The sequence below is a fragment of the Protopterus annectens genome, chromosome 4.part0 (assembly GCF_019279795.1).
Source record: "Protopterus annectens isolate FY-2018-M chromosome 4.part0, PAN1.0, whole genome shotgun sequence".
Classification (NCBI taxonomy): Eukaryota; Metazoa; Chordata; order Ceratodontiformes; family Protopteridae; genus Protopterus; species Protopterus annectens.
The window spans coordinates 1,093,645,255-1,093,661,242 of record NC_056733.1 but is presented as its reverse complement, the minus strand read 5'-3'; the positions used below and the strand labels follow the sequence as shown (position 1 = coordinate 1,093,661,242).

Genomic DNA, 15,988 nt, shown 5'->3' with positions numbered 1-15,988 from the left:
TCTCCATTTTTTAATACATGCTTTTTAGCAGCCACCAGAATTAAACTCAGAAAGGCTTTATAATGTCAAATCAATTCTGATTCTGTATCACAGCTCAAAAAGATTTTTTTTCTTTAGTTACACCAATTTGCCTACCCAGTATTGCTGACAGAGTAGTATGCAGGGAATTCTTTTCTGGTCTACCAACTCATTACATTCCCAAAAAAAATGTTCCCAATTCCTCTTTCTTCCTTATCATACCTTCAACATTTGCAATCTACCTGAGGAAAAATTCTTTGGAGTCTGCTTAGGATCTAAATATACCTATGCAAACACTTCCAAGCCAAAATCCTAAATCTTCTAGACTTTGTTGTATAGTTGGGAGCCATACATATATCCTCCCCTTGTTTTTTATAAATTGTTTATCCAATCTCTCTTTCCAGTCCTTTCTAACCGACTCTGATTGATTCCTATAGTTATCATCTAATATCTTATATGCCCTACTAATTATCCCTTTTAAACAGTGGCTTCTGTTCAAGATTCTACTATAAATCTCTACCAGTGCTAGTCTTTCACTTAGGATCCCCCAACTTATTTTTCTTTGCCTATACACTGATATCAGTCCTTGACATGGAAGGCAATATCTAGCCTGCAGTAAAAATGTATTCTTGGCCTCCCCATTCTATTACCTTTCCCTCTCTAATTATTTGTTCCCAATACCTTGGTTCCTTTGCCAGCTTCCTCCAGTAAATTCCAGCCCCCTGTTGTCTATTCTCTGTACCCTTAATTGCAGTCATTCCAGTCACCAGAATCTTGTTTCTCCATTCTCATGTTGGCTTATTTCTTAGAATACTTTCTGCTACTTTATGAATATAATATTCTACATGGTTGTTATTCTCCTTAAGGATCTGCAGCCATAATCCCAGTTTCTTCTTACTTCTTGAGATTCACCATTTCATCATCATCCATTTCCACTTTGAATTGTAGCTTTCTGCATGTGAATGTGTGAATTACTCCTTCAAATCAGGTAATCCCAAACCATCTTGTGTTGGAAGGATCAGCTTATCTCACTTGACTCTTGCCCTCTTCCCCTCCCAGATAAAATCTTTCAACTCTTTATTAATTGTTATCCACAACTTCTCTTCTGGTTGATAAAACTATGCCTGACATGTGTATAAAACTAGAGGGACAAAAACATTTTCACTGCTTGTATCTTGCTATCCATAAAACAGAGCTTCCAGTTTCTCAGTTTTTGTATTATACTTTGTTTAATCTCTTCTCATATATTCTTAGCTGCCATAACAGAATAATTTTTAAAGCATACATATAAGTACTTCATTTTATAGTGTACCCATAAATATGGATATTGATTAACCAATTTGTGTGTGGCTACACAGTTTACAGCTGTTGCCTTTGTTTTGTCTTCATTAATTCTGTATCCAAAAAGACTTAAAACTGTCTCAGAATGTTCCACAACACTGAGATGTCCTTTTCTGGTTTTCTCAGGTACAGAATAATATCATCTGCAAATAAAGCCAACTTTTCTTTATTACCATACAAATTAGATCCTTGAATTTCTGAGTCCCTTATTTTCTTTGCCAGTAGTTCTACATATAACACAAACAACAAAGGGAAAGAGGACACCCCTGCCTGTTTCCTCTGTTTAAACATAAGTTATCAGAGAGGACTCCCACTCCACTTGAATTTTTGCTTTCAATCCCTCATATATCCTCATAATTAACCTGATTATTGTGTCAGGGAATGCAAATTCTTCCATTACCCTAATCATAAAATCCCAGCTTACTCTGTTAAATGCTTTCTCTGCATCAAGACCCACTAATAACAGTGGTATTTTCTTACATTCTGCTTTCTCTGGATCACCATTGTTCTTTTAATGTTGTTAAATGTTTGCCTCCACTCCACAAAACCATAATGATCCATATCTATCAATTTTAGCATCACCTTTGCCATTCTTTTAGCCATTATAGACATAAACACTTTATAATCATAGCTTAGAATTGAAATGGGCCTATATGAAGCTGGATCTGATGGATTGTTGCCATCTTTAGGTATTACAGCCACCACAGCTTTATTCCAGGATGTTGGTGCTTCTCCTCCTTTTAAAATACCGTTAAACAAAGTATTCCAGATCTTTATCACTTTCTTCCCTACTAGCTTCCAAACTTCACCTTTTCTCTCCCAGTTCCTAGTTATTAGTGAGGATATAAATTTCTTCAGAAAATATTTATATATTTAACAGTATCAAAAAACTTACTCAAATCCCAAAACTACATCAGCTAACATGCCTATATCAAGAATATTCCAAATATTTTGATAGATAGTACATTAGTTAGACAAGATTGACCCTTGGTAAAATTATGTTGGAACATATTAATTGTGTATTTCCAATGATCAAAATATAATTAGTTTCAATCTGCTGAAAGCATTTCCCCAAAATAAATGTTAAACTAATAGGCCTAAAATTCATTCCCAGTTTCTGAAGGATCTCCTCCTTTAAGTATAGGAATCACTAGGACTTTTTTCTAAACAGCAAGAATGTAACCACTACTAAGTGAGTTGTGAAATAAATATAAACAAGGGCAATGTTCTTAATTATATTTGACAAAAACTACCGATTAAATCCATCATTTCAGCAGCTGAATTCTGTTTTATCATTTTATATGGTCTCTTAGATTGGTCAAGTGATGAAATGGGACACTCTTCATGTAATAACAACTCATTCTTAATTACTAGTTTATCCCCTAAACCAGAAAAAAGGTATTGCATCCAAAAACACTGCATAAATTATTCTTTCCCTCTTTCTCTCTCTTCATCATCATTTGAGTGTTAACCATCTTGCCAATATACTATCACAAGCCAGGTTCTTTTACACTAATGACTGTCTAAACAGTGAGAAGCACGTCTTAACAGTCATTTCTTCCTACCTTATGGACTAAAACTGCCATTTCCCCTAGCACCTTAAAACCATTGCAGACAAGATAACCTGAAAATCTCTAACAATTTTCAGATTTAAACCTACCCAATCTATATCCCTCTATCTCACTAAAAGACATCTGAAAAGACATATCACCTCTTAATACTTACAGCTTTGACTGTAAAGTAACTGCCATACTATATGAAAAACTTTATCTTAAACTGAAAGCCTTGAGTCATTGCTTAAGAATACTGCACCTTAACCTTTTCTGCCCTAAGCATTACCAAACAATTACAGCTCTTGTTACCCAAGTACTTTAATGGACCTGCTTGCTGAATGCCAAAAGATTTCTGATAAAAAACTTTTACAAACCATCCCTCAGAGAAACAATAATGTCTCACAAACCATAAATGCTAACGGAATATACAAACCTCAGAGTTATTTAAAAGAAGCCTTTCTTTATTTTGGCAATGATTTCAAAACAAAAAATGTAATCTCGATTTTATGATTCACTCTGAAGACAGAAATGTCATGTTTTTGCTGCAGAGCTGCAAAATGACAATTCCAAATTGTTATGTTTCAGTAACCTTCTCCGCTATACAAACAGTATGGGCAGTAAAGTTGTTCATCTAGTTATCACTGTTCTGGTGATGCCTGCAAGATTCCTTTAGTTTGAATACTTTACAGAAATATGGAAATGTTGCTTAAATTTTATTTGCAAAGAGTATCTGTCAAACTGCATCAGTTGGATGCTGAGTATCACTAGTATCTTTGTTTACCTTCGCACTGAGTCTTCCATGGCATTTTATGATGGCACCTCACAGTAACCCAAACCTCATACCATTTTATGATATTCCTAAAGATATTGAAATATTGATAGCATTCATAATTGCCATGTCAAGGCATTGGTAGGTTTCCCTTTTCTAATATCTAGACACATTTCTGCACATCAGGGACATGTTTTTAGTTTTTTTGTTTTGCAACAATTGGTTAAGGATGTGCAAGGCAGGGTTTTAGACGTGCATCTTGACATCTGTGAATTAAAGTGGCAATTGCATCTGAAAGCAACTAATTTCCCAGGAATAAATGATAATGTGAGTATTTCTGTTTTGTTAAAATTTAAATACATTTTAGGGTAGATACCCAAGTTATTTAAAGGGCTTGTGGTACACATTTTAATGTATATAATTGTGTATTGTAATTCTGTATTGTATTTTTACTGTGTCTTTAAATGGTTTTATAGTGATGTCACTAATTAATGTGTAATTTAGATTTTTAAGTAGAAGGGCATGGGTATTTAATGGCTGAGATTTTTAGCATTATGTTATTCTGAGGAAGTCCTAATAGTGTTTGGATGAAAGCGCTAAACCCGTTGGCAAAGATTGTTGTTGGTTGACAATAAAAGCTTGGAATTCAGTCACTGTGGCCAGTGGTTCTTCTGTTGTTACTGTTGGACTCTTGGTTATCTTGTTTGGTGTGAAGTCGGTTATGTAACCTGGGAAATGGAAGGTCTGGAATCCAGTAGTGAGGTAGTAGAATTGCTACACAAAATCAACCTGCACGTTGTGTGTGTTAATAATGGACATGTTGTATGCAGTAATGAACAAGTGGATAGTAATTATGTCTGTAATGAAAATGCACAAGTTGAATTTGATGGTTTGTTTGATGCTTTATTAAACATGGAATACAAAGACAGTAGGAGTAACCCTGGTATTATAACTAACACTCTGGGTGATTATAAGTTATATAATTACTCTAAAAGGGCTTTGGGTGTCATGCATGCAGATTTGTTATCTAAAGGCTTCACCTTTGTGCCAGGTAGACGTGAGGTTTTGTCTGACACCTTAATTGACTTAAGGTTGTTTACACGGAAGATGAATTTAAAACTGTGGTTTAAAAGTGGAACCATGGAAACATATGAGCCAGGTTTAAAAATGCCTAGTAGTTTTAACCCCCCCTGCCAATAATATAGTAGCTGTCTATGAAAGAGCATGTGAAATCAATATCAGGGAAGGATTTAAGAGCAAACAGAGGTACTGCAAAAGCAATTTATCCATGGAAGAGAGAAGTGTGTTAGCTGAAATTGCCCAAGATAGGGATATACGTATAATGAAACCCGATAACGGAAATGGGGCAGTGATAATGGATAAAAATGATTACTTTGACAATATGGTAGTGCTTTTGATGGATGATACTTACAGTAAAAGTAACATTAATGAGATTCACATAGCATACAAAAAATTGGACTTGTTGTTGGATGACATGTTATATCAGGGGCAGATTAATGAAAGTAAACACAGATATTTGAAAAATGAATATCCCATTGGTTCCAATATATTTGGAATACCGAAAATACACAGGGGATTAGAAAATTTGAAGTTTTGGCCTATAGTGGATGGGAAACATGCCAAGACTTGTTTTATTAGCAAATATCTTGATTATCATTTACAAAAAGGGCTGGGCGTGTTTTCCTATATTACCAAAGATTCATGGCACTTTTTAGAAAAGTTGAGATACAATTATTACTGAAGACACAATTTTGGTTATTGTGGACATATGTAATTTATTTTCTGTGATACCCCATGTAGTTAGGTTAGAATGGTTGGAACAGCAGTTAAATAAAACCCAGTTATTTGACCAAGACCAAATTAATGTGTTTACTATGTTAATGAAGGTTGTGTTGAACAACATTTGTTTGCATTTTGAGGGACAGTTCTATAAACAGCTAACCGGTGTGGCTATGGGGGTTGCATGTGCCCCCGTATATGCCCACTACGTTATGTCATACTGGAAACAGGAATATATATTCCCTAGTATATTTATGTCCCACATTAAGCATTACACGAGATTCCTGGATGGGAAGGGCCAAAGTATGTGCTGGGAAAAGTTCTTATATACATCAACCAGATGGTGGTATTTTTTAAATTCACCTATGAATAAAGCCATGAGATGATATCCTACTTAGATTTGAAGTTAAGGATAAACGGAATGAATAAGTGTTTGGTGTCAGGGATGCATAGAAATGCTACCTTCTCAAATTCTTATTTGGAATACCATAGCTGGCACCCTTACCACCAAAAAAGTCTATAGTAAAAGGGCAGTTGGTAAGGGCAGCCAGGATGGTCAGTGATGAGTTGGAGTTTCTTGGTGAAACCGACTATATACTAGGTTTATTTATGAAGAAAGGTTACCCTAAACCCTTGTGTGCTTTGGATAAAGAAGAAATCATTACAAAAAGGAGTGAAGATTTTTATAGACCCATTTTAACAGGAACTGCAACAACAATAATGAATAGGAATGTGCAAGGGTATATGGGACTGAATAATGATGGAAAGGAGAAGGAAAGCAGTTTGATGTCCATTAATACATTTAATCGGGATGTTGAATGGGTTACCCAGGTCATTCAAAAAAACTGGGGGCTGTTGCAGTTGGATAGGGATGTTGAACACAAATTGGGAAAACCCCAAAATTTGTCATTAGGAAGGATAGATCCTTTAAAGACATTTTGGAGATGAGTAGCCAGATGGAACCTTGTGGCACCAATAGAACAATAGGCAATTTTAAATGCGGATGATGTGCAATATGTAAATACATAATGGAAACTGGAAGTAGGTTATGTATCAATGGAATTAGGGTGCAATTTTATGGACATTTTAATTAAGTCAAAATGTGGACTATATGGCTAAATGTGAGCACTGCCTGGCATTCTATGTAGGAAAGACTAGTAGGCATTTCAAAGATAGGGTGTACGAGCACTTATTAAATATTAGAAAAGGGAAACCTACCAATGCCTTGGCTAGACACATTTCTGCACATCAGGGACATGTTTTTAGTTTTTTTTGTTTTGCAACAATTGGTTAAGGATGTGCAAGGCAGGGTTTTAGACGTGCATCTTGACATTTGTGAATTAAAGTGGGAATTGCATCTGGATGCAACAAATTTCCCAGGAATAAATGACAATGTGAGTATTTCTGCTTTGTTGAAATTTAAATACATTTTAGGGTAGATACCCAAGTTATTTAAAGGGCTTGTGGTACACATTTTAATGTATATAATTTTGTATTGTAATTTTGTATTGTATTTTTACTGTGTCTTTAAATGGTTTTATAGTGATGTCACTAATTAATGTTTAATTAAGATTAAGTAGAAGAGCATGGGTATTTAATGGTTGGGATGTTAGCATTATGTTGTTCTGAGGAAGTACTAATAGTGTTTGGATGAAAGCGCTAAACCTGTTGGCAAAGATTGTTATTAGTTGACAATAAAAGCTTGGAATTCAGTCGCTGTGGCCAATGGTTCCTCTGTTGTTCCTGTTGGACTCTTGGTTATTTTGTTTGATTTACACTAATAACTCAGAGAATACTATGTACTCAAAAGGCTTTATACTGTTCTTGCCAAACCTTATGTGTAAACATAGCAACTACCTTATTATCTACACAACTACTAAACTTAAAAAAACACAGATTCAAGTAATAGATTACATCCAGAAAACAAATACATTGTAATTGGAAGGGATAATAGCAGAACTCCACTCTCCTCTCAAGCAAAGAGACTCTTCATGGGTGGTATGAAACAGAATTCTTTCCCAACCTTGCCACATATATCACCCAATAAAAATAAGCCAAAACTACAGTAATACAAAATATATTCCACCATCATTAAACAACCCCTAAAAATTGTGGTGAGAACTCAACAAGTTAATGGGAAGAGCTAACAAAAAAAACACCTTTCAATCTTATTTTACACAGGTTTTCCACTTCTTTGTCAAAATCACACTGCTAACAGCTCCACTTCTTTTCTGTCTCTGTATGGGCCACATCTTCTACTATTTCACCTAAGGAAAGTAGCAAATTAATCAATTCATTTTCCAGCAAGGAGCCTATATTCAGCCATGGCATTTACCCATGATTTTAAAACTATGCACTAATGATGTTAATCATCAAATATGCCACCTCTTCTCCTATCTCACAAACAGCACACTTCTGATTAGCAGTGGAAAGAGGATGTTCAATACCAATTACTAGGTGAAGTAAATAAGCCAATACAGCCAACTACAAGCCAATTTCACTGCTGTGCTGACCTGGAAAGTGCTTGAAAAAGCAATGTAAACATAAACCACTAATTGACTTCATTAGTACAATATTCTTACTATACACCAGCATGAATTCCAAGACTTACGAGGTAACCATACTTTCTCCATTACAGGCATCATCTTTAGTAATTCAAACAATGACCACCTGTTGGTGTTCTATCCTCTATTATTATCACAGTCTGGTTCACAAAATACCTACCTTAATGAATATTTACTGTTTGTTCTAATAGGATTCTTTCTTCCCCTGAAAATATCTCCATCCCAAGGATCAGTTCATGCCCCCATTATTTTAAATTTATTCATTAACCTCCTGTCATCAGATCATAAATTATTCCACCTTATTCTATACATTAGTGATCTAGTTTTCAATGACTCTTCTCCTCCTACAAAACAATTTATACAGTCTCCATATAGATCTTAATATCCTTTTTAAATGGCTATGTAACAGTCAAGGTTATTCTAAACACCAAAAAAATGTAAGTGCCATTTTTTGCATACAGTTAGGGCTTTAAAAAAACGTATCAACCCTTTTTATTCCCCTTCTGCAACAACCAAAATGTTGAATATGAGTCATCTTTCACATGGACCTACTGATCCCTCATTAGTTGTATCAGTTCACAATGACAGTTTAAAACCAAACATAAAATCATGTCAGTATACCTGTCACAACCATTTTGCATTATTTACCCAACTCCCAAAGGCAGAACTGTAATAAGAAAATACATACTACAACTTCAACTGATCTATGGATTTCAAGTCCCGGCTAATGCCTCAAAAAATATATATGCTGTCACTTCATCCTCCTTTAAGCACCACCCCCACCCCACAAACACTGCTGCACTCTTTTAAAGCCCACAAAGTGGCAACCCAAACATACAAATATCTTCCTACTTACCCTCATCTGCAAAACCCTCAAATAACAAGACATTCCAATCTTTATCTGTAAAATGTATTCCCTTTCAACTCTGCTTCCAAACAAATAATGCAACAGCCAACCAAAGAACATCAGCTAACTTAACATCAACTGACTATGCCTTCTCATTCCAAGGTCCTAAACTGTGGGAGACATTTTCAACAAAATCAGAAACTAACCCTCTGATTAGGGTTTCAGAGAAAGAAAACTGCAACACCAAATGAAAGAGACACCTGCCCCTCTGTTAAACAACCTTCCATAACTTAAAAAAAAACATGTGTACAGAACTAATGCCATTATATTACTACAAAATACAAAGCTCATTCTGATGTCCAATGTCCTTCTGATTTGTGTGAATAATAGGTTCATAGGTGTGTACTAGGCTAATGGTCCTGGGGCCTTTACAAGCTTAGCCATAGGATTACCCTGGCATAGTGCCACCTGACCTTAGTTCTTAGTGCCTCTGTTGGGTAGAGCCACTGGTGTTATCCCCGGGGTGAATTTTCTGTTTCCCATCCACTCATCAAGATTTCTCTTGAAGAGGGTCAGCAAGGTGCTCTGCTTGACATGTATGGGAAGTTTAAAACAAAGAATGAATGGCACTCCATGACAATCAAAGCAGAGCCAAAGGATAGTAACTTAATAATTCTTTATTTCACAAAATGAAGTAAGCACTTTCGTGTTTCCATAAACACTTCATCAGACTTTCAAATACATTGTGTAAATGCTCCATTTAATTACTGAGTCTCATATAAAACAACCAATAAAAACTCTCAGTAAAAATTACTATTTAAAATTTAAAGTGCCAATGCTTGTATATCCCTACCATATATGGTTTCTTCATAAACCTATCTAATAAATACTAACTATATTAATAATAACATAAAAACATATGCATGTATACAAATAAAACATTAACCAATGTATAAGCCAATATTTAAGATCTAAGAATCAATGTTTCAGAGCATGGTCCATGAGAAATGGTTTCAAAGAAACCCTCTCATTCAGATCATGTCCTCTGTCTGCTTGTAGTCTGATAATCCATTTACCTTCCTCTTTCTCAGTATAGTTCCCTATAGCTCCTAGCCTCACTGTGGGATGTTTTGACTCTAAGACTAAAAACTTAAAATTATGTGTCATATCATTCTGAATGATATGTCTGGCTGTTGCATTACCCTCATTCTCTCTACTAATGGCATAGACATGTTCTCTTATTCTCTCTCTCAAAGTCCTATTCGTCTTTCCTACATAGAAACTATTACATTTTTGGCATGTAGCTAAATAAACCACATTTCTTGACCTACAATCTGTATAATGATGGAACTCATATTTCAAATGTGTATCAGGATGTAAGAAACTGTTAGTGTTTGCTATAAAACCACATTGGTTGCAGTGGCGACAGGAAAAAGTCCTTTTCCTAGTGGAATGGAGTTCTTTCTTGTTACTTTTCTCATAACACAAAGTCCGTTTCAATGATTTGGTGTTCCTGTAACTAAATCTCGGACCTGTGCCTACTACTTCCTTTATATGTTCATCTAATAGTAACATACCCCAATTCTTTCTAATTATCTCAGTTATATAATTAGCTTATGGAAACACAAAAGCGCTTACTTCATTTTGTGAAATAAAGAATTATTAAGTTACTATCCTTTGGGTCTGCTTCGATTGTCGCGGAGTACCATTCATTCTTTGTTTTGGACTGTCTTTATTCTGCTTGGAGGTACCTTACTTATTTGGTGTTTCTTTGTTCTACTTATATGGGAAGTCTGTTCCATAGCATGGGCAGTCTCTGGGTTATGAACGTGCCCCTCCAGCATGTTCTGTTAATTGTGTTAATGAGGTTAAGGTCTCTGAAGTGTCTGGTGTGGAGGGATTGGGATTTCTTTAGATTAGAATTTCTAACAGAGCTGGGTCAGACATGGCTTTGTAAGTCAAGCAGAGATCGCGTCTAAGTAGGTGATATGACACAGAGAATAGTTGGAGTTTTTTGAGTCTGTCCATATAGGACAAGTGTTTAAGGCCTAGGATCCTCTTTGTGAGGTACTTTCATGGCCTCTCCAGTTGTTGCAGGTGTCTAGTGAGGTACATGCCAAATGGGGCATTGTACTCGAAGATTGGCCTAATGAGGGAAGAGTAGAGGGAGACAATGGCCTCTTTCTTCCTGGATGCAAAACCCTTAGTAATGAGATTTGTCACATAGAAGTACTTTCTGACCACAGTGGCAATGTGGCGATCAAAACAGAGGTTACTATCAACCTGTGTTCCCAGATCTCTTACAATGTCTTCTGTGTTCAGTGGACTACCATCAATGTGGTAATTCATAGGAACTGGGTTTTTCCCAAAGAGGATGACGACACATTTTTTGGCATTGAGCTTAAGGCCATGGTTCTGACACCAATCATTGGTCACAGTGAGGCCATTCTGTAGGATGTCAACATCACTTGGGGAGTTAATAATAGCTCCCAACTTGCAATTGTCTGTGAACTTTGTCAGCCAGAGTCCCTTTGTGTTGGCCTGGACGTCAGAGAAGTAGATACCAAACAGGAGAGGACCCAGGTCCGAACCCTGTGGGACTCCACTTGTGACTAATCAGCAATCTGACTTGGAGTCAGCTACTTTCACACTATGGGTTCTATCTGTGAGCCAGTTTGCAACCCACCTAGTGATACAGGGGTTGATGCCAAGCTTAATGAGTTTTTCCTGTTATTCCTGATTGTGGAATGGTATCAAAAGCCTTGGCCAGATCAAGGTAGGCTGTTTAAACCACCTTGCCTTCATCCACAGCTCTGGGGACTGACTCAAAGAAGTTGACCAAGTTGAGCAGGCATGATCTACCCTTCACAAAACCAAACCGTGTGGGATCCAGAGTTTGGAGATTCCCTATATCTTTGTTTATTAGGTCCATGATGATGTATTCCATAGCTTTGTATATCAGACTCTTCAGGCTAATAGGACGATGTATATGTATGTATGCATGATGTATATAATTGTTTGACAGATCTCTAACCATCTGTAAGATCAGAATGTTGTTGTTGTTGTGTCTTTCAGCTTTTCCCGGTTAGGGGTCGCCACAGCAGAACTCCGGTCCGCTAATGATTGGCAGTTGATTTTTACGTGCTGAGTTGCCGGCCCTAATGCACAACCTTCAACAAAAGTACGCCCATTCACGCATGTCTCCACAGAAGACCCTCTAGCTGAGAATCGAATGGGACATCGTCTTACTGGGAGGTGACAATGCTACTAATTGCATGTGTACTACTAATAAAAATAATACTAACTTACTCAATTTATAATGGAGTCCAAGCTTTAGCAATAGTTAACACTAACATACTGTAAAGTATTTTACAACTATGAATGGTAATCTGCATTGTTTTACAACATGTACATAGACAATGTGTGTATACCCAAATTAAACTTTGGCAATATGTATAATCAACCTTCTGTTGCATTATATACTTCATAACAATCTCTCTGTTATCTACTGTTTTCAGACAAACTGCTTTTCTGTGTGCAGTGTGAAATCCGAAGCTGTGGCTGAAATTGATCAGACTTGATCAGGCCTAATGACTACTCCAGTTAACAAACTTACTGTAATAATATATAATAAAATAATGCAGTCACTAAATAATGTCAGAAACCAGAATTATAGAATTCTGTAGCTTTCTATGTCAATTCCAACGTTTTAAAAGTGTCCCCAAATGTAGGCATTTTAATTTCTTTATTTCGTGTTTTGTGTCCAAACATTCTTGAGCTAATAGTTGAGAACTAAGTAATTATCTTTCCATACAGTGGCACTATGTGCAGAATTTCACAGAATGTATAGACTTTGTCTTATTTTAGTCTGTTCCTCATACAATTAGCTGCTTTCTGGCAAATCATTGAGGAATGAAGTTCCTAAATAATGACAAGACATTTACGTTTTAGACCTGGTATCCTTAAGAAAATGCATGCTAGTGCAAAACCTGTTATTCTAGCAACTTTCTAAGATTATAAGCGCAACATTTAAATTTTGCCCCCGATTTCGGGCGTTTGCCCTCCCCTACCTCTCAACCCAATATTATTCTTGGCTTTGTCCAGAATTATTGAGTTATGGGGTTGAGAGGTACCAGTGGCGGTATTATTTTAATCCAATTTTAAGTGGAACTTCTTGCATCATGAATGCATTTATCAAATTGCTAAACACAGCTTAAAATGTTCCTACCTCGTTCTTATTATTAAAATCAATGAGCAGGGCATGGTCGATTTGTTCCTTTCCAGTACAAGAGCTTGCCTTAGCTGGATCCTGGGACCGAACTTCCTGCAGATAACCCTGATGTAAAGTTCCTCTAGCAAGTGAATCCAAATAGCTTGTTCTGAAACTCACAATGTTTGAGCTACTCATATTCTGATCTAAGGCACTGGGATGTTTTGATGGTTTGATTCTGCAGGCTTTGCATATCACTACCATTATTACAGAGGCCAAGAACAACGAAGTAATAGCGGCTAATGAAATTATTAAATAAATGGTTAAATGTGAGTCGTATTCATCTGCTTTTTCCTCCTCCACAATTTCTAAATGGTTTCCAGACAAGTTTTCTGCTATCACTACTTTAACTGTTGCTGTTGTAGAAAGCGAGGGCTGCCCATTGTCTTTGACAATTACAATCAATGTATGCCGGTTATTGTCTTTTTCTGTAATTCCTCGAACTGTTGCTATTTCTCCTGTGTGAACCCCCACTGAAAAAAGACTTGGATCTGAAGACTTTAGAAGGTGAAAGGAGAGCCAGGCGTTTTGTCCAGAGTCTGCATCAACAGCAATGACTTTGCTAACAACATATCCAGCTTCTGCATTCCTAGGGACAATCTCTGCTGAAAAGGAACCGTCATTTGGGGAGGGGTGTAGCAGAGTAGGGGTGTTATCGTTCTGATCTATAATATATAACTTTATAGTGGCATTACTGGTTAATGTTGGAGCACCAGAATCCCGAGCTTGAACAAGAAATGTCAATTCTTTCAACTGCTCAAAATCGAAAGGTCTCACTGCAAATATATTGCCGCTGTTCGAATTAATTGTGATAAAATGAGATAATGGGCAATCATTAACCATGTCTTCAATAACAGAATAAAATACCTGAGCGTTTTCAGAAGTATCCATATCAGTTGCCATAACAGATCCAATAAGCTCACCTGGGTTGTTATTCTCTATTATTTGCATGATGTACGATGCTTTATTGAAAACTGGCGGGTTATCATTGATGTCAGAAATATGTAAACGTATAACTGCTGTAGAAGACAATGGTGGAGTCCCATCATCAAATGCAGTAACTGTAATGTTGTACTCTGACCTTTTCTCACGATCAAATTGGCCGTCTGTGACTAAACGGTAAACGTTCTTAAAAGAAGACGTTAATCTAAAAGGCTGATGGCTACTGATGGAGCAGCGGATGTCCCCCTTACCGCCCCCATCTCTATCTCTGACATTTAAGACAGCTACAACCGTTTGGGGCAAACAGTTCTCTGGTATGGAATGTCTAACTGACGATAGGAATATCTCTGGTGGATTGTCATTTACATCAACAATTTCAATAACGACTTTACAAAATGATGTCATGCCACCACCATCTCTAGCTTGTACTTCTATCTCATAAATGTGTGTGTCCTCAAAATCCAGCGGTTCAGCTACAGTTATTTCCCCAGTTTTGTTATTTAATTTAAAAATACGGCCCATTGCATCTGAAAAATGAGAGAAAGCATAAGTAATGTCACCATTTGGTCCGTCATCTAGGTCTGTAGCGGTTACCTTAAGTGCCACATAATCTTTGGCATCTTGTTCAAAAAGATTCACTTTGTAAATAGATTGGTTAAAAACTGGCGGATTATCGTTGTTGTCTAGAACAATTATTTGGACAACAGCTGTTCCAGTTCTTTGTGGCTCACCGCCATCAACTCCAGACACTTGCAAAAACAATTTACGCGTCTTTTCATAATCTAACTGTTTTACAAGTACGATTTCTGGCCGTTTCCTTTGATCAGTTCCATCCAGAACATCCAAACGAAAATGTTCATTCACAGTAATCAGATAGTTTTGGACAGTATTGGTACCCACGTCCAAATCCTGTGCTCTTTCTATCGAGAACTTAGTCCCCGGGGGTGTTTGCTCCGGTATGGTGATAACAATTTCCTTTTGAGGAAAACATGGAGCATTATCATTCACGTCTAAAATTTCCACTTCTGCACGAAACAGCTGAAATGGACTTTCAACTACAAGCTGGAAGTATAGTATGCAGTTAGGTATCTCTCCACAGATTTGCTCTCTGTCTATCCGTTCATTTATTAACAACATTCCTGTATTTTTATTTATTTGAAAGTACTGCTTAGTGCCTTCACTTACTATATGCGCTCCACCATCGGTCAGTATTTTGAGCTCCAGTCCCAGGTCATTTGCGATATTGGAGACCACGTAACCTTTGGCCAGTTCTTCTCTAACAGAGTAGCGCAGCGTGGAATCCGCTTTGTTACAAAATAACAGAACCAGAAGCAAATAACCAGCTTGGATGTTTGCAACCACACATGTGGATAAAGTCAGGAAGCCCATTATACAATAATCCGCTCTGTGTAGTTCAGCAGGAAGTGATAATGTCCACTCATTTATCAGTAACTATAACACTGAAATGAGATGTGGTCCTCAGAGCTGCCTTTATCAAATGCAGATATTGCCTTTGAATATTCGTCTATTTCAACAAAAACCTACGCGAGTTGTTCAGTAAACGTATATATAGGCAAACAGCGACACGAAGTGTTTTAAATGTGGAATTAAAAATAAAGCGCATTTAAGTCCACTACTCTTTAAAAGAGAAGGCTACTAATAAAATTGCCTTCGGACACGCACAGCTAAATAGCTTAATTTTAGAAGAATAATGGCTGCACTAAACGCAAAGGAAAGCACACTAAACCAAACTAGCCAACAAGTCACAAATCCACATTCTTCATATTGTGCTTCATGAAGATGCTGTGGTTCTATACTACATCCTATGGAATCAAATACAAAAAAAAACTATCCAGGTATTCCATAAGAAAAGCTTCCAGCAAA

The 15,988-nt window shown here is 36.7% G+C and overlaps 1 protein-coding gene across 6 annotated transcripts in view; it reads right to left on the bottom strand.

The window, feature by feature from the left end:
• The window catches only part of LOC122799766 (protocadherin beta-15-like), an 886,413-nt gene that overhangs the window by 621,639 nt on the left and 248,786 nt on the right, over positions 1-15,988 (bottom strand). The window contains exon 1 of one of the 6 annotated variants that reach the window (XM_044069059.1): positions 13,121-15,591. The exons of the other annotated variants lie outside the window; for them this stretch is intronic. Coding sequence (XP_043924994.1) covers positions 13,121-15,493 — 2,373 coding nt within the window. The 5' untranslated portion in view covers positions 15,494-15,591. Of the gene's footprint in view, positions 1-13,120; positions 15,592-15,988 lie in introns of those variants that run through there. 6 annotated transcript variants of the gene reach the window in all.